This window comes from Pezoporus occidentalis, unplaced genomic scaffold, assembly GCF_034315485.1.
Source record: "Pezoporus occidentalis ecotype Australia unplaced genomic scaffold, CSIRO_AGI_Poc_V1 ctg272, whole genome shotgun sequence".
NCBI classification, from domain to species: Eukaryota; Metazoa; Chordata; class Aves; order Psittaciformes; family Psittacidae; genus Pezoporus; species Pezoporus occidentalis.
In genome coordinates this window covers 134830-159584 of record NW_026914632.1, presented here as the reverse complement: position 1 = coordinate 159584, position 24755 = coordinate 134830, and the positions used below count along the sequence as shown (strand labels likewise).

At 36.3% G+C, this 24755-nt stretch overlaps 1 protein-coding gene across 12 annotated transcripts in view; it reads left to right on the top strand.

The window, feature by feature from the left end:
• The window catches only part of CASK (calcium/calmodulin dependent serine protein kinase), a 200331-nt gene that overhangs the window by 109060 nt on the left and 66516 nt on the right, over positions 1-24755 (top strand). For 8 of the 12 annotated variants that reach the window (XM_062624824.1, XM_062624828.1, XM_062624826.1 and 5 more), the window contains 6 exons: positions 1032-1134; positions 12257-12432; positions 14384-14506; positions 15731-15814; positions 17609-17708; positions 23457-23474. In XM_062624824.1, coding sequence (XP_062480808.1) covers positions 1032-1134; positions 12257-12432; positions 14384-14506; positions 15731-15814; positions 17609-17708; positions 23457-23474 — 604 coding nt within the window. Of the gene's footprint in view, positions 1-1031; positions 1135-6582; positions 6709-12256; positions 12433-14383; positions 14507-15730; positions 15815-17608; positions 17709-23456; positions 23475-24755 lie in introns of those variants that run through there. The other 4 variants (XM_062624830.1, XM_062624827.1, XM_062624821.1 and 1 more) reach the window with 2 other exon arrangements.

Below are 24755 nucleotides of genomic sequence, written 5' to 3'. Positions count from 1 at the left end.
GAGATAATACCATCTGGTAGTATTATTTTAAATAGGGTGAAAGGCATTGAAAGTTACATTTATAAATTGCAAATTTAGAAATGGATTGTAGAAATCCTGATATATGGTAGCCTAAATTTAATGATCATCTCAAGAACATTGTCTTGACTTAGTATTCTTCTTAGTATTTGAAATGATAATTTCCATGTTAATTTTATTACTATATCATCTGTTTAGGAATGAAGCTTTTATGGGATTCTGCACATTTCAGTTATACTTGTAAACAGGCTCTGTACATTCTTACTTGAAGGTGATTGCCTTGTATAACTGAAGCTTTTTAGAGGAAAACAGATGAAAGCAGATAATGATATTAAGTAGTCAGATTGAGCTTGTTGTAGCTCTTTTGCACTATTTTGAGGTGCAAGGTTTGTAATTTAAGCAGTAATGTATTCTCAAGAAGCAGTATACACATTTGACATTCTCCCTTTTAAATAGTGGTTGACTGCAAAATGAGGCAGGAAGTCATTCTGTAACAAATGCAGTAGTTTGGCTATGTGTATTATATATTAAACTGTGTTCGAACTATATGTTGCTTCATCCTACAGCACTCAGTATCCATCCAAGTTGTTGTGCAATATTATTCCATTTTTATATGTTACACCTCACTAGTGGAAAGACAGTGGAAAATCAAAGATGCCTGTGCCTGTAATCAGTTTAGAAGCCTAAACAATTCCCCTTCCCAGCCCCCCCCCACTCGACCCCTTAAAAGCTTAAGGATGAAAAGTAAAAAGAAATTACAGGTGTTAATTTTTACCTCCATTTTATTATGATTTCACTTTGTGTTCCTTGTGAATTCTGGTAAGTCCTGAAAGAATATTGCTGTGCCTGGGACAATTGAAAGGGAAGCCAGTGAAGAAAGATGAGACCATGCCAGGGGAAAAAGTTACCTGAAATAAATAAATAAATAAAAACTAGCTTCTGTTTGCAAATTTATGAAATCAAGTTCTAAAATGCCAATTTTAGATAATTTTTCTGGGTTTTTGTCTTTTCAGCCACACTGTGTACTGCTTGCCTCAAAAGAGAATTCAGCCCCAGTGAAGCTTGGTGGCTTCGGGGTAGCAATTCAGTTAGGAGAGTCCGGGCTAGTTGCTGGAGGTAAGAAGTTTTCCTTTGAAGTTACATTATGCATGTTTTATTGCAGAGTTCTGTTATTCTCACACAGACTGGCCTGCAAAACAAGAACTCAAAAATAATCTTTCACTAAAGACTTGCTAACATTAGAAATGCACACAGTTAAGCTAAATTGCTTGTAATGTCTAACGTAGTGCATACATATACTGACTATTAAATCCCTCTAAATGTTACTCAGTAGGAGCTTACACTGATTTGATCAAAGCAGAATTGAAAAAAGCAAAGAATTTTCCACCTTAATACGATCTTTGTCGTAATTCTTCCATGCTTGACAAAACAATCAAATAAAAATGCTATCAGGACTGAAATGTATGTGAAGGCAATTAAGGATTTACTAAAGCGTTGTCAACGCTCCCCAGTGTTTCTTAGGCAATTTCTGTCAGAACACTATGCTGTTGAATAGCAAAATCTTACTAGTTTTCACATGTGACTCTTTTCTATGTTTTAATATTTCATTGTAATTATTGCATAAAACATCAATATCTTGATGCATATGTATATTTTTTGACTGTGTTTTGTTTTCTGTGGATTTTATTTCCTCTAGCTGCCTTCCATATTGTTCCAGACAATAGGGTTATGCTTTTATCAGCCTACAGAGATGAAGACCCAATCAATTTTCTGGTGCTTTCATTGCCAGAGTAGGAGACCAGAGCAAAAGATTTTGTTAGTTTTATTATTTTTTCTTCAAAACAAGTAACCTCCTCTCAGTACCATGTTTCTTCAGAAACTCAGATTTCTCAATCTATTTACTTAAAGGTCTGCATCAACTTGGCTTTTCTATGCTTTTTAAATTAAAAAGCAAATCCACCATAAGCATGACAACAGCTTCCATTCCCTTCCTGATGTTACTAATACCCTTGAAATATCCAAGTATCTTATTAACTGAGAGACCTAGATACATCTTTTCAAAGAGAATACCCATTCAGTTAAGCTACTGTTTCTTTAATGGAAAGGTCACTCCCTTCTTTACTTTTCCTGTGTTTCTCAAATTTTCAGTACCTCAGCCACTGCTTTTTTTCATGAGAGCTCCTACACTTATTTATGATTCTCCCACTTTTCTTCTTCATATTCTCACTGAGCAACCTTATCCATTTCTTCTGTTTCAGCTGCTCTTCTGAAGATAGTCAGATATAGTGTACTTTCTTTCAGACTACTGTCTCTTAAGAAACCTCAAGTTCAACTTGGAAAAAAATCCTGTGCTTTTCCCCAGATTTCTCATATCCTTCCTTTTCTGTTACTGTTCACTGTTCCGTGATCCACACATCGTTCATGTGCTCAACCTCCATGCAGTTGTCAGTGCTGGTCTAGTCTTTCCTTTTTTTTTGTGAAAATGTTTTCATTCCTTCTGTTCTGTTTACAGTACTTCTAGAAGCTTCTTTCTTAAGCATCATCATTATAATAATTCTCTGTATCTTTTGCCTCATCCATCTCAACTTCTGCCATATCAGTCTACCTTCATTCTTTTTTTTTTTTTTTTAACTCTTTCTCAACTGTCACTTCCAATTTGCAGCCCTTTTTCTAGTACTTGCTACTTTCAGTTTCAGGTTCCTCTCGCATTCAGGGATACACAGAGTAATTCCACTTCATTTATATACCATGGAAGGTCATAATGCTACTACTTGTTTCAAGATTTCTCCTTAACTGACTCCATATCTCTTTCTGCCCATCTTCCATTTAAATCCTTATACAACAAACTACATCAGTTATCTGGCAATTCTTTTCCCTTCCCTACCTGAAGCATAGTCCCGTCTACAGCACTTATATGATTCACTTGCAAGATTTTATTTCTTCAGCTTTACAGTGTCACCCCATAGGTGTTATGTGAAAGTTAACAATGCTGTCTGTTTGAACTGGGCTATAAATTCTTTGTAAAAAAATGTTTACATTTTTTTTAAGTTATCTATGTGCCCTATGGTTAAGTTTTGTTTGTCAATGCTGATAATAACAATAAATTACAGGCAGTACCTATTTTTCAGTTGTCTCCTAAATTAAATAGAAGCTCTCTGTATAGATAGGTTTGAGCAGTATAAAACCCAATCCATTCACTTTCACATGCTTTTCCTAATTTTTAGTAAACAACATTAATTCAGCTTAACATAGTCAATTATTTCCCTTTCAGCATGGCAATTCCTGTATTTGGTGTTTAGCACATCTAAAAAGGAAAATCTCTATTAGATAAAACCTATTATGGCACTAAGATTCTTTTACTGGCCTAAAACCCCCTCTGCTTCTAAGTCATTTCAGTGCTAAGTACACTTTAAAATTTTTATAACACTGAAAACACACTGCCTTATACTTACAGAAAGTGGAATACTTATTAATCTTTCTGTATCTAGGTAATGTGTATTACTGCAGTACCCTAGCAGAATAGACTAATTACTAGTGTAAATCGCTATGTAAATGACCCTGACGTTGAAGAACAGAAACCTTTTATCTTTCTTTATGTTGCTTGGAGTAATTTCTCATTTAAACCAAAAAAGAACAGCTTTCCTTTAGAAAAAGCGCGTCAACACTGAAAGTAATGTAACTGTAGTAAAGTTCAACTGACAGGACTCTTCCCTTATCTAAACCCCCAGCCATTATGCAAAAGCTCTTCAATATCTGTGATGATAACTCTCTCTTTTCCTCCTAAAATAGGAGTTGCTGTATCTAAAATACTCAGGGGTTACCAGTGTTCTAGAAACGTTTTCTTGCTTTCATGTGTTTGTGCCATTTTGCTTTCCTTTTTACACTGGTATAGCTGTGCTTGGTAAACACAGATAGTGTGTAGCCCCAGGACAACACAAACAAAAGGGAATTTTCTCCCCCAATGTCTTCAAAGCCTGCCTTCTAGGGTCCAGCTTTTGCCTTCTTTGGGACTACAGAACTTTTTTAACTTAAAAGATATCTTTTTTTCCAGTGTATGTAAACATTTTTGTGAGAAAGGGTATTTTTGTAATTAAGTTTAAGCCTCGGGAATTGAAAGTAGACCAGTCCCAATCTTTTGATGTAAGTCAAAGATAGATTTGTTTTGTTTAGAAGGATTATAACTGCAGTGGTCTTTTGAGCAGATAGAGGATTATTTGAGAGACATGTAAGGGAGCTTATGGTAGCAAGCTCTGATGTCATACCTGATGTCATTAAATGTCTGTGGAGTAGATTTTAGGAACATGACTGTGTTTTATCAGCTAACAACCCAGTCGAGTTCAAGATAATTTAATTATTATTAAGTACCAGAAAAGGGGACATAGCCATAACTAATTTTTTGTAAGATCAAAATGGAAAATGTAAGGGAATACTTCCAGTTCCACTGTGTTTGTCCATAAGCTGCAATGCAACGAATAAAAAGCATGTGTCATCTTCCAAGTTACAGAAAACTGTTTTCATGAGCTACCAATATCAAGGTCTCTTCTTGCAGTTCTTATATCAGAAGGAGAAAGTTTTCCTAAGTGTATTCATTTGAAGCATCGAAGTAGGTACTTTAAGATGGAATTCTGGCAGTATGTTCAGTAGTTACAGGGCATCATAATTTGTAAGTGAACTCTATTGTGGAACAGGATGTAGATAGGAAACTGTCCATGTTTGCATGGTTATGCAGCTGGAGTAGTGGAACCTCTGGGAAGTCGGTGATTTAATATAGCAATCTCACACTACTATCTCTGTCTTCTTCCTTAAACGATTTTCTTTCAGAATGTGGTATGAATAGTCTCAATATTTTCTTAAATAAATGTGACATCAGATTTATCAGATATCAAATATCTCAGATGCTAAACCTTGTGGGTTTTATCTAGTATATGGTATAAAAGTCTGAAGGAACAAAAGCTATTCAGTCCACAAGTTCTTATTTCCTCCACTTAATCTACTTACTTTCTCCTGTTTTCCTCTAGTAAAAATAACTGTATGAGGTTCTATACTGTCAAGTCTTATATATGGATAGCTGATTCCTTTTCACTTTTTACCTTTAGCAGCAAAATGTCACAGGTATGATGCTAATCCAGTCCAGCATTGATTTGTATGTATTATTAGTTAGTCCCCCTAAGGTGCTTCAGAATCCCATAGTATCTTTAGGTATCCTATCACAACCATCATCAGCTTACTGGCAAACATCTTGTATGTTCTTAATAGAAGTACAGCACATAAATATCAAGTGTTCTTGGTTCTTCATCCACTAGCCTTTTAGACTTACTAAAAAAAATAGTAAAAGAAAGCATTACCATAAATTTCTGTTCAAGTAAAACTGTGGAATTGGGGAGGGATCTTTTAAGTTCCTTTTTTTTATATTTTCTTTCCATCAATGTAAAAGTGATCACAGAATAGTTTGGGTTGGAAGGGACCTTTGAAAGTCATCTAGTCCAACCCCACTGCAATGATCAGGGACATCTTCAACTACATCAGGATATTCAGAGCCCCATCCAACCTGACCTTGAATGCTTCCAGGGATGGGGCATCTACCACCTCTCTGGGCAACCTGTTCTAATGTTTCACCAAACTGGATCTTCTTGGTTTAAGGAACATATTTTTGAATTGTTGTGTTTGTACACAGCATAGACTTTTTCTTTTCATCATCATCTGAATGATACAGCAGATCTTTATTTTGTTTTCCAAGAAGTAAATGTTTATAAACTGATGTCCTACACTAGTATTCTTCTTTCTATTAAATGGTAGCATTTCTTTCTTCGGCAAAGCAAGTGCACTATTTCATTTTTCCTTTTTTTTTCCTGAAAAATAAAAAATTTGAGAGTCTTCGAATTTTTACCTCTGGTAGACTTTAAAACAACAAAACATACAACTGTGGTTTACTGTCTCTCAGAAATTCCACTTCACATCTGGGTCAATTTGAGAGCACTTACAAGAGGCTAATGTGTTTAAAAGTCAATTTAGGTTTACTTCCTCCATCACAGTTTTATAGCTGAAAATGCCATTGAATCAGTTATTATAATTTGTCTGTTTGTTCATTTTCTGGACACTAATACCTGGTTATCCAGTTGTCTGCTGATGCATCTTTTAAAATACATTTTCTACATTTTCTTCAGGCAGTCTTCTGTGCTGAAACTGAATTGCCTTTTTTTTTTCCCCTCTCTTTTTTTCTTTCCTTAATTTTTTTTTAACCTATTCATCTTCTCTGTACACCTGCCTTAAACATCTCTATTGTCTGGAGTAATGTGGAAAGGAATTAAAAGCATGAAGTATTGACCTAGCTGATCTGTTGTGTGTGATTCTTCAATTCCTTCCACATTATTCTGGACATCCCACTCTTTTAGGAACTCCTTAATTTATGAACATATTTCTTATTACACTATTATGAGAGGTCAGATGGTGATGTTTATTAGTACCTCACATTTTTTTCCTAAAAATTATTTGTTCCAGTTGTTTCCTTATACATCGTTCAGATACTACTGCTGTTGAAAGACTCTCCTTGTGATATCTTGGTCATCAATCCCCTGCCTTAGGGATGACAAAATCTGATTGGGTCTCTGTATATACTCTTCTTCTTGTGGAAAGCATAGCCCTAATGTCTGGAATAATATGGAAAGAGTCATAGAAACTAAATTATCAAAGGTAAGTCAACATTTATCTTTGGTGCTTGTAAATGATATCAGATTGACTACATCTGAAGACTGAAGGTCTCTGTTTATTCACAGGAAAAATCAGTAAAATTAGCAATTTTATGACTTTCCAGACTGCCATCATGCTTCAAAACTGGCTGATAAGAAAGCTTACCTCTAGAAATATGATTGTCAAATGTCTATACCTATTCAGGCATTGAGTGCTTCCTAGGTCAGCAAATACTTTGATGTAGGCATTTACTTACAATAAATTGGATGCATCCAAGTATCACAACGAGTGGATACCACTGCAGAATCTTCATATAGTGATGATTTTCTATTAATGCTACTCTAGAAAAGTTAAGAAGAACCTAGAAGCATAAAAACAGAAAATTGATTCCAGTCTTCCATATCATTTCTTCTCACATACAAATACGACTGAAAATCATGTGTGTATTATTTATATGATGATTAATAATTAATATTTACATAAACAATATTATGCATATAATATTTATTTAAATAAAACAATGTTAATTTTTATGGGCAGTCATTCAAATGTATCCATAAGTGTTCTTATATCCTGAAGAATAGAAGACCTTTGGAAGGAAGAAGTTACCTACTAAAGAGAGAAAAATGCCTTTGCTTACTATTCTTTCCCACACTGCTTCCAAAAGGATGCAGAGCTTCTCCCAGAACACCAAAGAAAATTCAAAAGCTTCTAAAACATTTTAAACAACTGAACTGTTTGGAACAATTTTAAAATTTTACACTGCATGAGTTTAGGAGGCAAATTTTGTACTAGATAATTTTCAGCAGAAGTGATACTTGCTCTAAAGAGCAGTGAGTATCCATGATTTTAGAAAACTTTGATGTCTACAGGTTCTGTTTATCCTGCTGCTGATGGTCACCTTACAGTTCCTGTGGCTGCAACACAGGAAAAATCCCTATCAATGTATGTGCAGATGTGCACGCCGGTCATTTTGCTGAGCTAAGTGTGACCCAGAAGTGCAGTCCAGCAGTCATTGCTCAAGTCGTTTTTTTAGAAAAACCTCAAAAGCAGCATTTGCTCCTTTTGATGAACCCAGTGGCTTGTTGTCATGAGGATGACAGCTGCCCCGGAAACTGCTTTAGACTTTTGAAGTTTCTAATGCACACACATATACATTTTCTTATCCTATTTAAATGGACAGTTCAGTATCAACCAATTAAGTTTCTGTTCGTCCTGGGTTTGCTTTTTCACACCACCATCACCCCCCTATCGAAAGTATCAGGATCCTGTAGCCTGTACTAAAAAGGTTACGAAACGAAATCATTCTGTAATTATTTTCAGTAATTATAATCTACAGTGGTAAATGGCAGGATTTTATTAAGTTAGCCTAGCTTTCTTTTTCATTTCATTTGTTTTTATAGAGCTCTCATTTTAAATTTGAAAGTGAGTATTAAGGTTTAGTAGTGCCGGTTTTTCAGCATGCTATTAAGTAGCATCCATTTTTCATCCAGTTTATAGCAGCTGTTTCTTGGGGTTTTAAACAGCTGTGTAGAATGTTTCCTATTATTGAACTAGTCTATTCTTTCTGCTCAACATTAAGCAGTTCATTAAAGTGGATTTTTATAGTATACTGGTTTTGAGCTAGGGTTACGAAGATCCAATTCTTATACTTGTAATCTATGTGCTTTAACTTCCAAGGGTGAAGAAAAAAAATTGGGGGTGATCAGAGAGGGGTGGTGGTTTTTAACCAGAACTCCTAAGTCTGTCAGTTTGTCTGTAAGAGCACTTGTGTACTAATTAAACATGCAGCCTCACATTCTGATGTGAGGCTGCCAGAAAAAAGCAGAAAAGTAACCTTGAAGTATCAAGAGGCTATGATTTGTCTATTATCACATAGATAGTAGGAAACAAAAACCTCAAGAAGCTTGTTTTGTTAGAAAAAAAATGTGTCTCAGGAAAAAAATTATTATGAAGGTCACTGATAATGCACAGAGTGCTGGCAGTGCATGGCTACTGCATAAGAAAAGCTTGCATATTATATTTTGTCTGCAATTTTGATAAGCATACTGTTGCAAGTTATGTTTGCTATTTGTTGACATTCAATAGTTTTACCAGTGTTTTTTGTACTTTCTTGCACTGTGCTCGGGAAGTGAAATAGAGGGAAAAAGAAAATCTGAAATTGTTGTCCACCACCAAGACCCTGCTTCGCAAAATTTAGGGAAGATGTTTAATGTTCAGTTTCAAGAAACTGTTCTGTTCTGCATATATTTATGACTGCATATAAATAATGAAGGATTTTTCTTGCTTATCAATCTCAGCAAAGTAATTTTCATTCAAAACATTATTTGCTGAAGGGAAGAAGGAAGAAATATACACATTTTTGATCATCTCTTGACACTGTAGAGTACTTGATTTAATCACAGGCTGTATAAAATATCTAAGGTGATATTTCAAAACTAAAAGTGAAAGAAACAAGCTGTATCTTTGGTGGAAGATTGATCGTATTTTTCCCTGTTCGGTCAGTGTTCTGTATGTTAACACCAGCATAACACATTTGGTGGGTTGACCTTGGCTAAGGGCTAAACTCCTGCCAGCTGTTCACAAGCTCCCTCTCTTCATCAAAGCAAGGGAAGAAAATAGGATGAAAAAGTTCACAGGTCAAGGTAAATATATACAAACTGCTTGCCAGTTACCATCATAGATAAAACAGACCTAACCTGGGGGAAAAGAGTTGAATTTATTGTTAGTTCAAATAGATTTCGGTAGTGGGAAGCAAAGACAAAAATTAACACCACCACTTCTACTCCCTGGGCACTCCATTGCTCCTGATTCCCTTAACCTCAATCCCACAGTGGTGTAAGGGGATGGGGAATTGGGTTCTGCAGTCAGTCCATAACAGCCCTTCTCTGCCGCACCTTCATTCTCACACAGTGCCCCTCCTTCTGTGTGGGTCCTCCAGGGAATGTCCACCTGCTCCAGCATGGGGTCCTCCCTGGGCTGACGGGTGGCTACCTGCTCCACCATGACCTCTGTAGGGGCTGCATGGCAATCTGTGCTGTAGCACCTCTTCCTGTTCCTCGTGCTCTCACCTCGGTGCTCGCCGGCTGTTTCTCACACTTTTCCCCATATTCCTCACTGCTGGGCAATGTTTTTCCCTTTCTTGCCCTTTACCTGAGGCACCACCATCTTGACTGCTGTGCTGAGCAGTACCCCTGCAGTGGGTCCATTGGAACCACCAGTGTTCAGCATGGGGTAGCCCCAGCCTCTCCTCAGGGAACACTCTTGCAGTACACACACACACACACGCACACACACTTGCCAGCATCTTGATATCTAAACGCCTACACCAAATAATGCTATTGTATTCCTTATGCAGTATGTATTGCTGCTAAATATGCTATTTTACACCACAGGAGAAAATGTAGGATGGACAATTGTTTGCAAGGGCACATTTTCATCAGAACAAGATGTTCTGTAGATTGGCCCTTACTGTACTGCAAATGCCCAGCAGACTTAAATGCACTGCAAAAGAACCTTCAAAACCAAACCCCAAACCTTTTAAGTCTACTTCTCACAGCACATAGTCATTTTTAACCATGTTCATCTCTCTATTTGTTTACTTAAAACACAGAGAAGGTCCTGAGCTGAGAAGAATGACACATAATTCTTGGAAATACACATTCACTCAAATTAGGTATCATTTGATACATAGGATTCTTCGTGTCATTAGCTACATGATCCAAATGACCGTGTATCTCCCTGAATTTTAATGCCTCTTTTAAATAGCTTGCTTTGTCCCTGTGATATCTTGCCTTCTAGCTATTTTTGCTTTTCATCTTGAAAAATTGCTTTTCTCTAGACTTCCCAGATTCCATAAGAGCAATTGGAAAGCCTCATAGGAAGGCAGAATCTTCAGAGTATATGTGATTTTTCCATTCATATTGATAAAAAAGATTTAAACATTTATTACCAAAAATGTTTGGGGGTTTTAATGTGTAAGGTTACACCTGCTCCAGAATTGCTAATGGGTACCTCTGCACCCAAATGCCAGGAAGTTTAGCACTGAGATAAACAAAACTTGGGTAAGCCAGACTGCTCTGCGCTCTTGCATGGTATCTTCTGTACTAAAGATTTCCAGACTGCAGTATGCATACCACTAATGTCATATGAGTAGTCTAAGTGGTATATGAATAATGTTTGAAGAGGCAGGTGTTGCTGCTTACGTACATGCACAGCCTGATACAGAGCTGGAAATGTTGATGCTTTTGTTGTCATAAATGGTGATATTTTGGGGTGTGGGGGGGGTAAATTAGGAAATGCCTTCTGTCAATTTATTACTTCTTGTAGATGCAAAACGGAGTGAGTAAGGACTAGTTAACGGAGCACAGTCAGATCATATTCCTGCATAAGGTGATATTAACGAAGGATGGTCTTTACTGAGTAAGCTTCTACCAGGAAAATGTTTCCTAGGTGTTTGTTACTAGTGCTGTGACTTAGCTAACTCACATGCAAATGGTGTGCAGGATAGGCTAGAGTAGTCTAGCAAGAGTCTCTTTACCACACAAGACTGAATTAAATAAGTTCCATGTGAACACCTCGGGTTTTCCAGACTTAATTGTAAACTCTCCTAGACAAAACAAAGGTGCTGAAAGCCTTGAATGGAGCCTCTGAATTCCACTGTAGAATCAGTAAGGAAGAATAATTTATGAAGATGGTACAAGCAGTAACAGTTTACTACAGTGATGTTCTTTTCTTCTGTTGGTACTTGGTGGAACCAGGGTAGTCCAAATTTTGGGCAGTGTTTGTACATGTCACTGATGCCTTGAGCATTCAAGCTTAATTTGTGCAAATCCTTTGCAGTGGAAACAAACCTCTTTACAATGGGAAACATTTATAGGGAGAGGTGAAATATTTGTTGCTTTTTTTTGGCTTATTGTGTTACACAGAAGTTGAATGAAGTCATTTTAATCAGTTTACCCACTCAAAAAATTTGTCGGTACTAAATACATTTTTTTCTATGGGTGTACATTCATTACCAGTCCAGAATCAGTACTGTCCCAGAACCACTACTGTGTGGTTTGCCTTCTTCAAATAAATGACCAACATATTTGCTAGCATTTTGCATTGGCTGCACTGGCTAAAGGTTGGGCAGAGCATCAGAACAGTCTATGCTCTTTCCAGTTAGAAGCAGCTCTACAGTGTCTTTGTACATGCTCTCTGGATAAATAATGCCTGTCTCAAAGGTTGCCCAAATTGATATTTTTACCTTTATTTGTCATGTTTCACTTAATAATCTTAATGCTCTTATGTAAGTCTTATTTCACAGTCTGCAGGGCAGGATAAAATATTCCTTAATTTATAAAAATATAAATCAAGCAAAAGGGAAACAACTGATTTGTCTCACTGGATATATTTAATAAATACTAAACTTAAGGAAAAAAGGATTGTGTTAACAGCTTAACCCACAAACAAAACTTATTAAAACTGTTTTAGTTTTTAGTTTAATATTCTTTGTTGCCATATTTGACACACATCACTTTGACTCAATTTTGTTTTTATTTCCATTTAGGACGTGTAGGAACACCTCATTTTATGGCCCCAGAAGTGGTAAAAAGGGAACCTTATGGGAAGCCTGTAGATGTTTGGGGTTGTGGCGTGATCCTTTTTATCCTGCTAAGCGGTTGTTTGCCTTTTTATGGAACCAAGGAAAGATTATTTGAAGGCATTATTAAAGGAAAATACAAGGTAAATGACAGTATACCTGAATCCTTTTCCAGTGAGATAAGTTTTGCTGGTAAAATTTCTGGCAGTTGATTTTTGTATTTAGCCTCATATGATTTGAAGCTTATAGAAATCTGTGTTACACAGGAAGAGAAATGATTTTCTGTCTCCAGTCTGTCTTGTTCCTGCTGTGTTTTGTATTAATGTTGATAATTAGAATATGCGACTATTTATTCAGATGAGATAATAAGTGGGTGCAACAACTACACTCTAATTGTACATTTAGCTCAGTAGGATTGTGTAAGGTTTAGCTGTGTAGTATAACGTACTGTACATTTCCTTAGGTTTATAGATAATTTAAATCTTTTAATCAACTGAAAGAACTATCATAAAGGCTGGTCATCATATTGTCTTGATGTAAAACAAAATACATGTTACTGTAAGTACGTAGTTGCACATTTTTCTTTATATTACAGTGTGTAGTAAAGTGCTGATGATGATTCAAAAGGATCCACTTATAACCGAAAGCAGATTGGTGTGCATGCAAGATATGCATGTTTCACAAAACACGTATCCTAGAGCCATTGTGGAGGCAAATTTAAAGCTTTGACTTCACTGGTTTTGTGGTTTTGCCAAAGATCAGTATGCAACTGAGGTCATACATGAATCATGTATTAGCAAATTAAGAGTCGAAACTCCTAAAACTGCCTGATAGTCTGTAGCATGGTTTAGAAAGTATTTTATTATATGAACTTAACAGTATTCTGCTAGAATGTAAGTGACAGCAGTGGTACTGCACTTGGTCAGGAATTTTGTATTTCTAGAAACAACAGGATTTCTTCATGGCACAAGTTTTGGAATTGCTTAGACTGGTAAGATGTTCCAGTTTCACTTTATGGAAGATTTCTTTATGAAATCTCTTAAACAGCTAAAAAATTCTGGAAGTGTATGAGTTAACTTTTCTTTGTCAAAAAAAAAAAAAAAATTAGTCTTGGCCAGTACATTTTGTCTTCTCAGTTCCTTCTCTGTTCCTGTTTCAACAGTGATATGTCTGTTCAGTGAAAATACTACAAGGATTTTAAAACCATCTTGCTGCAATTTTGCAATTATCTTCCTTCCATTAGGGCTAATTTTTTTTAGTATGGTTTTATTGGATGAGATGTTCCTGCCCATGGCAGGGGAGTTGGAACTAGATGATCTTAAGGTCCTTTCGAACCCTAACTATTCTGTGATTCTATGATCTTGACTAGTTGGACGCAAACCTGCATATGCACAAGATGAAAATGTATTCAAACTCATCCTTTGCATTGTTGTCTCCTCAAGATACAGTTCTACTCTAAAAAGAGTTGCAATTGCTTGTATTGTTGGTCACATGTTAGTAGGCTTTCCTGCCTTAGTGGCTGAAGATCCCTAACTATTGTAAAGTTGAAAGGAATTTATTGATAAGCGTTATAGTCCACGACACCTCTGGAACAGGGCCACAGGAGTCCTTAACAGGCATTAGCTTACTCCCCTCATACTCGGCGTCACTGGCATGAAATTGTGGTTTGACCTAGACAGACTATCATGCCATTCCTTGTAGTGATTTCAAGAGTAGACTTAATTTCTACATTTATCATATGCATAGGTAACTGTCAGACAAAGCCCAATTTTTTTTTCTTTTTCTAGTGAAGGGTCACTTTTATCTGAACAAAACGTAGCATAGGTAGAAAATTGTGCTGCGATTATAACATAATACCAAGGATATATCAGCTTTTATGTGATACAGAGCTCACTGTTTTCAATTTTTTATGCCATTTCAGTATGACTTTGTACATTATTACAAATCTTAGAAACTTCTTTTTACATTTATTATAATAAAATGTTTACAAGTACCAACCACTGTTTAATCTATGCAATTACTTTACGTGAAAAGTAGGTTATATTTTATATTCTTATTATTAATTTAATTTCATTTTTTCTTGCTTTTAATCAGATGAATCCTAGGCAATGGAGCCATATTTCTGAAAGTGCCAAAGATCTGGTACGTCGCATGCTTATGCTGGATCCAGCAGAAAGGATAACAGTATATGAAGCACTGAATCATCCCTGGTTAAAGGTAGTAAAAGCAGTTGTTGACATACCAGTTTCCTCTGCAAAGGAGAAAATGATTTATTTCTTTGTTTCTTTGAACTTGTCATAGTAGATGTGACATTGTAGGAAATGTGTCATAATGTGCTTTAAATACTTTATACAATTAGAGCCTGAGCTTTTGATACTTGCCAGACTTGAACTCTTGCTTGACAGCAATAGCAAACTCACTTAGGCATCTTTAGCAGCATCAGAGTATAGACATTGAAATGGGAAACCATGGGTGTGTTGCACATTTAAAAAGTGGCTATTACTGGTTCAGAGCATTTCATTTTCTGTGGCAGAAACTGAAGGATTAACTATTTTTCTATGTTGTCCTCTTTATTTTCTATAGTGCGAGCCCAGGGTGGAGAATCAGAATATCAATAACTTACACAGGGCACTTATTTGGAAAGAGTGGTATTCTGATGTCTGCTCCTGGACTGTATATAAAGTTATACAGTAGACAAATATTCACACACACACACAAAAAAAAAAAAAGACCACAAAAAAAAGAACAGGGGAAGCACAGGCTCATCTGTTCTTAAGGAAATGGTCTATCAGCAAATGGAGTACACTTCTCAGCTGTCTTTCTGGCTCTAACTCTTGTATTCCACTCTGCAGAATGGTCTAGCTTATAAAAGGATGACAGGAGTGTGCACCTCTTGGGAATAACAGTGGTTAAGACATTCTTCTGAATATTGGGAAACTGTGGGTTGAAACTTATCCAGTTGAAAGGAGCCGATGTCATCAGCCATTGAGCTTGTACTTCCTCTTCTGTTAGACATGTACCCCATCTCCCAGACTTACCTGAAGTACCAAGCACCCCTTAAAAGAGTGTTTGAACACGTTGCTTCTCTGGGAGTAGCAGAACTAATTCATGTTTGCCCCCTTCAAACTTCAATGCTAGCCACAGACTGACTAAAACTACAACAGTAAAACACAAGGGTAGGGTCTTACTGCAAAGTGGGAAATAAAATTACAAAAATAAAATATTCCTGGCCCAAATTAAGAATTCTTTCCAAATATCTTAATCTCTCTCAATTTCTTAACATTTTCCTGCAGTTGCAATTACTCTTCATTCTCCTTAGGATGCTTATAAGCTGGTACATTTCTTCTCTAGTTTCCTAATGCAGTGAGAATATTAAGAGCTTGTTTTTAATGTTTCTTTTGTTTTGGTTGGGGTTTTTTTTTGTGTTTTTGTTTTCTTAAGGAGAGAGATCGCTATGCATACAAGATTCATCTTCCAGAAACAGTAGAACAATTGAGAAAATTCAATGCAAGACGAAAACTAAAGGTAAAGTGAACACGCTGCTAAAACAATATAATTAGAGAACTTAAATTTTGTGTGATACTTTATTCATTTTAAATGTGCTAAGAGAAATCTATACTCTGAAGTCAGCAATAAAATAGCAAATTGAAACAGAGTTCACAGCTGTTTATTGCAATGTCCTGTTGAGGGTGTTCATCCTTTTTTAATGCATAGATTTCAAACTAAATTTCAGCGCAAATTGTCAGATATCAACCCAGGTGTGCTTGAGGTCTTCCGACCCTAGCTATTCTATGATTCTATGAATTCAGTAATACTGTATAATATGAATTATTGGAGAGGAGAGAATAGTACAATGGCTTCTGTTAATATTCTGTTATATTTATAATAAAAGGAACATAATGTTTTAATGTCTTTTTTCAGAAAGAGCTAAGATGGATTCTTTGGTTTATCCCCTTTATGTTTAACTATACACAAGATTATTTTCTAGCTGTATTGAAAAGAATGTTAACATTTTAGCCCAAGGTAACATGGTTTCCCCTCAGTTCCTATCTTGGAAAGTTTATCAGAAAAACATTTTAAAATTCACTGAAAGTTTGAGAAAATTGAAACAGAAGTGTGCAACATTACAATTCATGAGTGGTATTTATGATTTGTAATAAAACACATAATCAGATATACATATTGAGTTACTGCTGTTCAAAATCTTAATGTAGCTGCAGCATTAGGATGCAACGGTTGTCATAGATCATCACAAACAGCACTTTCTCTTAGGTGGTTTGTGTGTCCAGGTAATGCTTTCATTAAAATGTTGGCTACTATGTTTCAGAATATGACCTATTTTCCTGCCCTAGATGCAGTTTCAGATCTTTCCCATATTTCTTCTGGGGAGGCAACTGTATTTAGTCACCAGAGAAGTTTTATAGAATCATAGAATAGTTAAGGTTGGAAAGGACCTTAAGATCATTATACCTGTGCTATGTGTTTTCTACCGTTTTAATCAAAGCACTGTTCTACAGAATGTTTCATGAAATTATATATTGTCCGTTTTGCCTGCTGCTAAACTTGCTTCCATGTAACGCTCATTCTGGGAGTCTGAGATTAATACATTTTCATATAGATAAATTATGGATATATAGTTCTGTCAGTGTCAGATTCTGGCCATTTCTCAAACATTTTGTTTTAAAGGGTAAATTTGTGTACTTGCTAAACCACCCAGTCTAGGTAAGAGGGGAAGTGGAAATAAGTCTCCTGTCCCAAGGAACAAGGGATAGGACAAGAGGAAACGGCCTCAAGCAGCACCAGGAGAGGTTTAAGCTGGATATTAGGAACAATTCCTTCCCCCAGGTGTTGAAACAGGCTGCCCAGGGCAGTGGTGGAGTCACCGTCCCTGGAAGCATTCCCAAACTGTGTAGATAAGGCCTTAGTGACATGGTTTAGTGGTGGGCTTGGCAGTGCTGGGGAATGGTTGGAGCTGATGATCTTGAAGGTCTTTTCCAACCTGGTTGTTTCCATGACTCCAAATTAGAAATTTTGATTACATTATACGACAGGAATTTAGGCTTTGCACTTGTTATTTTAAAATAATAAATAAATCCCCTTGCAAAGAACATATTTACTGTTTATTAGAGTTGTGTATGGCCAGCTCTTCTGTTAGATACGGTCACCGGTAATAGTGAAGCAGAACTGAAGACTATAAAATTTATTTACTCTTCAATGTGAAAGTCAACACCTGAGAGACCTCAGGAGATTGGGTGATATCTGAGACTGTTTCATTATCCTTCTTTGTGTAATTTAGGCATTATGGGTATTTTTATTCAGGGGGCAGTACTAGCAGCTGTGTCAAGCCACAAATTCAACTCATTCTACGGTGACCCCCCTGAAGAGCTGCCAGACTTCTCTGAAGACCCCACCTCCTCAGGTATTGTAACAGAAAGTATATTTACTGCAGTCAACCTGTTTTAATGCTATACTGACTAGAGTACCAAGTATTTAATAATTTCTCATGATTTTGTAAAGTTGCATATTAAGTTAACACTTAAATATGAAAGCATAAAGAGTTTTCCATAATGGTGCTAGTGACTGGAGAAAATGAAGATAAAATCTCTGCACAGTTGTAAGTTTCTACAGAAATCTGTCTGATTTTTTTATTTGTTTTATGTACATTTAATTACAAATGGTGCTATAACCTCGTATTTCTCTTTATATTACTTGAGTGTAAAAGCAGATTGAAATACTGTCTTGAGTAAGGGGCAGTAGCAAGGTTCTCATACCTTACTAGTAGTTATTTATAGAAGAAAAATATTGTGTGCCAGAGTTTCTTGACCTCCTGTTTTGGAGAACAGTATGAATTAAGATGTCTCCTCTTTAGAATACATTCAACAGTATTTCTGATATTATAACTCAGATCTTCAGAGAGAGACAATACCTGTGCTTCAGGAACCTCCCAACATACTTCAAAGGAGAAGATACTACCTTTGCTGTGCTCTGAGCACATAGCTACATCTTGGGCAGGACAGTGATCTTACTCCAAGTAGTCCTTTTGTCCAGGAATTCAAATAACCTAACAATCCCTGTACTAACACAGACCTGTCACAGTTACGTATCTTAATTCTGATATAATGTTACTCACGACATTTGCAGTGCAAAAGTCTGTGTTGGTCTATCTGACCTAAAATTAGGATTTAGGATCAGGTTAAATGAACTTTTAAGAAAAATCTAAAGCAAATTGACTCTCTTATTTTTTCTAAACTGAATAGTAATGGCAGAATATTTATTGTATACATCAACTTTACTGGAAGACATTTCAAGAATTTAATTGCAGGTGCTGAACTACTGTGTGATGATTCTTTTCCCCAATATTTTAATAGGTGATAAAATTACTTATTGGCTGCATATGTTAAGTGTGACTTTTTTGCTTTTTCATATGAGCAAGTAATTTTCAGAAATTATTTCAATGTCATTAATGTAGGAATTGGGGGCAGTTTTTTTGGTTGAAATTCTTAAATTTCATTTCTTGGAATGCAATTAAATCACTTCATCTTTAGAGATGCACACTGCTCATCATTTCTGCAGAAGTGAATGGGAATCTCAGATCATTTATTAAAAATGGGTAATAACAGCCTCATGGCCTAACTCCAGGCAGCTAGCTCTTGAATACTTGATGTACTTGTGAGTAATATCCATATATTCTTTTAAAGAAAGAATAAGTCTATTTTACTTCACCCAGAATTACTTGCAGTTCTTTAATTCTTGTTTCAGTTACTTCCCCCATTTCAATAAAACAAACAGGCCACCAGCGTGATTGGTAGTAGCAACTTTCCTAATCTGAAAGCTGCAGTTCCTCTTTCCAGTTTCAGTCTTGCATCAACACGGCATGTGTCTTCCTCATATAGTGATGTAATTGCAGATATCAATATATAACAAAGGTACAAGTTCTGTTGTTTTCTGCTCACAGAAAATATGAATCTACTACTTATGTAAATTCTATGCAATATCTATGATGGATCCATTGTTATGTTCTGTTCATCTCTAAAATAACTGAAACAATAGGTTGGATTTCTCAGGAAAGTGTAGCTGTTCCTAGAATAACATTGTTGATCTCACTGATGGGAGATCACGGTGATCAGGAAATCATACTAAGTGAGTAGTTTTCATGATGTGTCCCTGACTGACTACATTAGCTGATAAAATATTTAATATCACAGGATAAACACTAATAAACACTGCAAGTTTCAGCTTCTGAAATTGCTAGATATGGAAATCAATCTTCTTCAGAAGAACACAAAGTTTTCAAATATTTTTCTCTTGTAAAGATAGATTCTTGTGATTATTCTAAACTGAGCTACTTTATAGATATTAGACATAAAACTCTTGAATTGCCATAATAACTTGGCTATCTTAAAGGTTATTTAAGTTTCCTTCCTAACAGCTCTTAATACTATTCCAGACCATAAACTCTAATGAAGAGCATTTAATATTTTAAATGTTGCTGCCTATTTAATCCTCCCATAAAATTTCATGGAGCTTATAATTGAATTTAAAGGAGTTGTCAGAAATGGGCAAATGTGGAACTCCTACCAAGATAAAGATGTAAAAATGTAAATGCTTATTGGGTTATGCAAATTGTATATCCTGTCCTCCTCCAGGTCTTTCTAAACACAGAAACAAAAACTTTCAGTTCTTTCCTTTTGCTGGATCAATCTAGAGGTGTTCTTCCTCAGAGTACAGTGAACCTGGGATTTCTGGAACCTTCGAGCATCTTGCTATATTACCAGACAGCCTGGAATATGAAAGCACTATAGGTAGCAAGTCAGGTGACTTTTTTAGATGTAGAATCACAAAAGATATTCTTGTTAGAGAGCTTTCCAATGAGGGTCAGCAAATTGTATAACTAAATTAGATGGCAATGAACACAGATAAGTTTCATATAAAGTTAACCAGGTATTTTTCTGTACACATCTTCCTTTCATTCATAGAATGTATTAATAATTATTGGTTCCCACAGCTTGTTCTGGGTGATCTATTTCCTCTTTAGTCAGTAGCTGTCCTCAGAAAGACTAGACTTAACCCACTAGCATTCTGTTGGTAACAAGGTAGAAGTCAGTCTCACTAAATTTTGAGAAAGTATGGCAAAGGCTTTTAAAATGTTTTGAAAAATTAAGTAAATATTTTTAAACTAAAACAATATTACTTTGCTGCTGATAGGCTGTGTTCAGTAACTTCTTTAGCAAAGCCACTAAACAGCTCAAATGACACACACCTTGCAAATATTTTTTTGCTAGAATGTGAAACATTTTACTTCCAGGTTGTCTGTCTTCAAGTCATTGTAAATGTCAATTTCCCAAGTTAGTGAATGTTTTGGATATTTTTAATATGCTGTAACAAACATATAGCTGTCAGCAGCCCTAAAGGCTAAATCTGACACATGAGAAAAATTGGCCTGGTAGAGAGTATTGGAAGTGGACCATGAAATTAATTAGGTTCCAGAGAAATTACAATCATTTCGCTCTCTGCTGCCCTTCTCCATCCAACTCCCTTCTCTCTCCCCGACCCTCGCTGGCTCTCCTATTGCCTGATTGCAAATGAGATTAAGATGGAGAATATCCTCTGCTTATGTCAAATGCTGACCATTTGTCGCCTTAGAGGGAGTACGGAAGTATAATTTTTAAGTGTTTTAACAAAAGGCTAAAGAACGAACATCGCCAGTGTAAAGCTTTTCACTTCTTCTGCTTTTTTAGCTTCCTCATTCTGCAGCAGCCCAAGGAAAGGCTGTGGAATTGTTTTACATTTTGACTTGGGAAGCTGAATTAAGGAAGTCCATTCAGTTTACTTTGGAGTTTTAAGTAGATTTATGATATTTAAGTTTTTAGGCCAACAGTTAGAAAAACCCATAAATTGAAGAGGGCGTTCATAACTTTATATTTCCAAAAACTGTTTTGTACCCACCTTTTCAGAACCACTGAGTCAGTGTTGGATTTAAGCCAGTGAATAGCCCATAGACTTCGGAAAACCGCATAACTGATTTTTAGATTAAAGCAAACCTTACCTATTGCCTGAAGGACTTTCCTCTATAACGCCTGCTTGAATGGCTCGGTTTATAGTGCTCATATTCTGAAATGTGACTAACAAGTTTCAGAGTAGCTTTTTGCTGCAAAAAGTCCTAGATTCCTGTAAGGCATCTTGTAATGCTGTAGGAGGTGATTCTGCCCCTTTACTCTGCTCTTGTGAGACCTCGCCTGGAGTATTGTGTGCAGTTCTGGTGTCCTCAACATAAAAAGGACATGGAACTGTTGGAACAAGTCCAGAGGAGGGCCACGAGGATGATCAGGGGACTGGAGCACCTCCCGTATGAAGACAGGCTGAGGAAGTTGGGGCTGTTCAGCCTGGATAAGAGAAGGCTGCGTGGAGACCTCAGAGCAGCCTTCCAGTATCTGAAGGGGGCCTATAGGGATGCTGGGGAGGGACTCTTCATTAGGGACTGTAGTGACAGGACAAGGGGTAATGGGTTAAAACTTAAACAGGGGAAGTTTAGATTGGATATAAGGAGGAAATTCTTTCCTGTTAGGGTGGTGAGGCACTGGAATGGGTTGCCCAGGGAGTGGTTTGTGAATGCTCCATCCCTGGCGGTGTTCAAGGCCAAGTTGGACAAGGCCTTGGGTGACATGGTTTAGTGTGAGGTGTCCCTGCCCATGGCAGGGGGGTTGGGACTAGGTGATCTTAAGGTCCTTTCCAACCCTAACTATTCTATGATTTCAGTTTAACCACAAAGAAGGTACAGCAGCATCTTTTATAACACACTGACTGACCAGGTGTACTTACTTAGCACAGGCTAACAAATAGCACTGTCGCAGTACTTCCTGAACATTTCTGTGATTTCTGAGCTCTGTGGTAACTGTAAAGGTGACAAACATAGAAGCAGTACTTTTGCATTGCACAGTGAGCAGGTGCTTTAAGTGTACATCAGTGTTTCTAGCTTGTTTTCTCAACTGCAAGGCATAAATTTCATGTGGCATTTTTACAAATGCATTTTGATATTTTGTCTCAGGATTGAAAATTGAAATTTTCATTCTTTTTATTTGTTCTATTGTCGTATCGAATGAGAAAATTTTAGCTGTATGAGATCTTGATTTTCAAATTTTAAAGTCATGGCAATGGGGGAAAAGCTAAATCAAATAGTATTTCAGAGTGAGATCAAATAGCAAATGTATGACCAAGTTGTTTAATATACATTAAACTAGCTTAATGCATAAGTTAGTGACTGCTTAGTAGTTTTATGGGATTTAGATTTCGTGAAAAATGGCCAGTATAAGTCCATATCTTAAAAACTATCAGTCATGTTGACACAAGAAAGAAAAAGAAATCCTGTTGTTTTGAAAACCTTTCCACTTATTTTGTAAATATTTGCAAGGGGCCTTGTGTAACATTTTTAAGCATGACTTCTTTGGGGGAGGGAGGGAAATCATTTACCTTATAATTTACTGTTATTAATTCCTGATTTAGTATTGCAGGTATAACTGACAGGTTTGACAGGTTTGAGATCATAAATTTGAGTGTTTCCAATATTCCATTATTATCTTTATAATTTTTCAGCTGTTATATCTTCTCCTTCTGGTATGTTTAGATACAAAACCTTTTAAGTATATAAAGTCATTATCAACTAAAAACAGTAATAAAGTGGTTGTGTTTCTAAATGATTCTCATATTGGTTCTCACTGAAACTTTGGTAAAAATAACTTCAATATAATATTGCTAAATTCCAGTTAGTAAATACTAGTAAATTAGTATGATGTTATGCTTCATTTACAGTATGTTGAATTAGTTTTTCAATTCACCTTTTATGATAATCTTACTTGAAATCATTTTTTGTTCATGAGATTTTTAAAATAGTTTAACCAATGTTGGAAAAAGTCTACTATTATAGATACCTAGCACTGTGTACATGTGCTACCTTCCCAATGCCAAGTGTATGTTTTCCTCCTATCCCAGCCTGCAAGTCCCATTTGCTTCAGACATAGAAACCATGATAAAAAAAAAGGGGGGGGATCCTTGTCACTTTGTTCATACTATTTTGTGGCTAAAATAGTGTGCTAGGTTGCAGCTTTATAAATCGCTTGTTCTGAAATCTTCATACTGTTTGTTGTTTGTCCAAATGCTGCCTTCCTACTAGGACTTCTAGCAGCAGAAAGTAGGTATCCCTTTGTTTTCCTTTAAGGCATATCATTCAGCTATGGTGTGTGTCTTTGCATGTTTAAAAATCAGCTTTCTTCTCTTTGCTATTTTCAGTTTTAATACTGCCTGTTCAAGAAAAATAGCCTGTACATTTTTGACTAAATCATTCTATAATTTTGAAAGTATAATTAACCAGGAGTGTTATGTTTTCCAAGGAATTCCTAAGATTCTAGTTTAGAGGCAGTATTAAAATTACCTGGGTTTTTGTTTTCAATATTTGCAACACAACTGAAATAAAATTTATTTTTTATCAAATTAATAAAGGATAAAATGGTTTGGGTTTGCATTTTAGTTCCAAAATTAATGTTTTCCTGAACTAATGGGCTTTTTTCTCCTAAGACTGAACATATACTGTAATATTAGTCATACATTCTTTTCTTGCTATCCCCTTGCATGAACATTCTTGACCATTCTGTGTTGATGTGATACACGATATATGCATATACATTTTGTATATGCATTTATATTTGTATATACATTTTGTATATACATTTGTATATACATTTTGCAATATGCATACACCTGATTTAATTATCTAGTATGTGTCTCCTTAATGAAGGAATATTACTTACATGTAGGGAAGAGGTTAGCTGCACAGTTCATGAAAGATTGAAAATGCAAACACTTCTAATATCTGCAGACTATTTAGACAGAGGAGAAGGTGTGACATTCTAGACCCTTTGATACAAACCACAACCATTTCAAGAACAATTTCAGTGTCTCAAAATCCAAGCTCTAAAAGCTGGGGGGTTTCCTGCATCATTTTAAGACTTACAGGCTAACAGCTCTTCCATTCTAGGTCAGGGCAGCACGACATATGTTCATGATCCATTTCTGATCTAAGTCATGGATTGTTGTTTGGTTCATTCTTTTGATGTTACAGGTTGTGCGGGATGTTGTTCCTTATCCGCCTATTTCCCTGTCTCAGAATGCTTGCCCAAGCTGAGCCCCTCCACAAGAGCTGCTGCGATGCCTCATCCCTGGAAATGTTCAAGGCCAGGCTGGATGGGGCTTTGAGCAACCTGGTTCAGTGAAAGGTGTCTCTGCCCATGGCAGGGTCTTGGAACTAGGGGATCTCTAAGGTCCCTTAAAACTCAAACCATTCTGTGACTGTGTATATGTGAAGCATGTATCTCCCACCTTATTTTGAACTATTATAGGCATATACATACATAGACATGCACACTCATGCTTTGGCTGTCATCTGTCCTTACAGAAATAGTTGCTCTGGAATGTA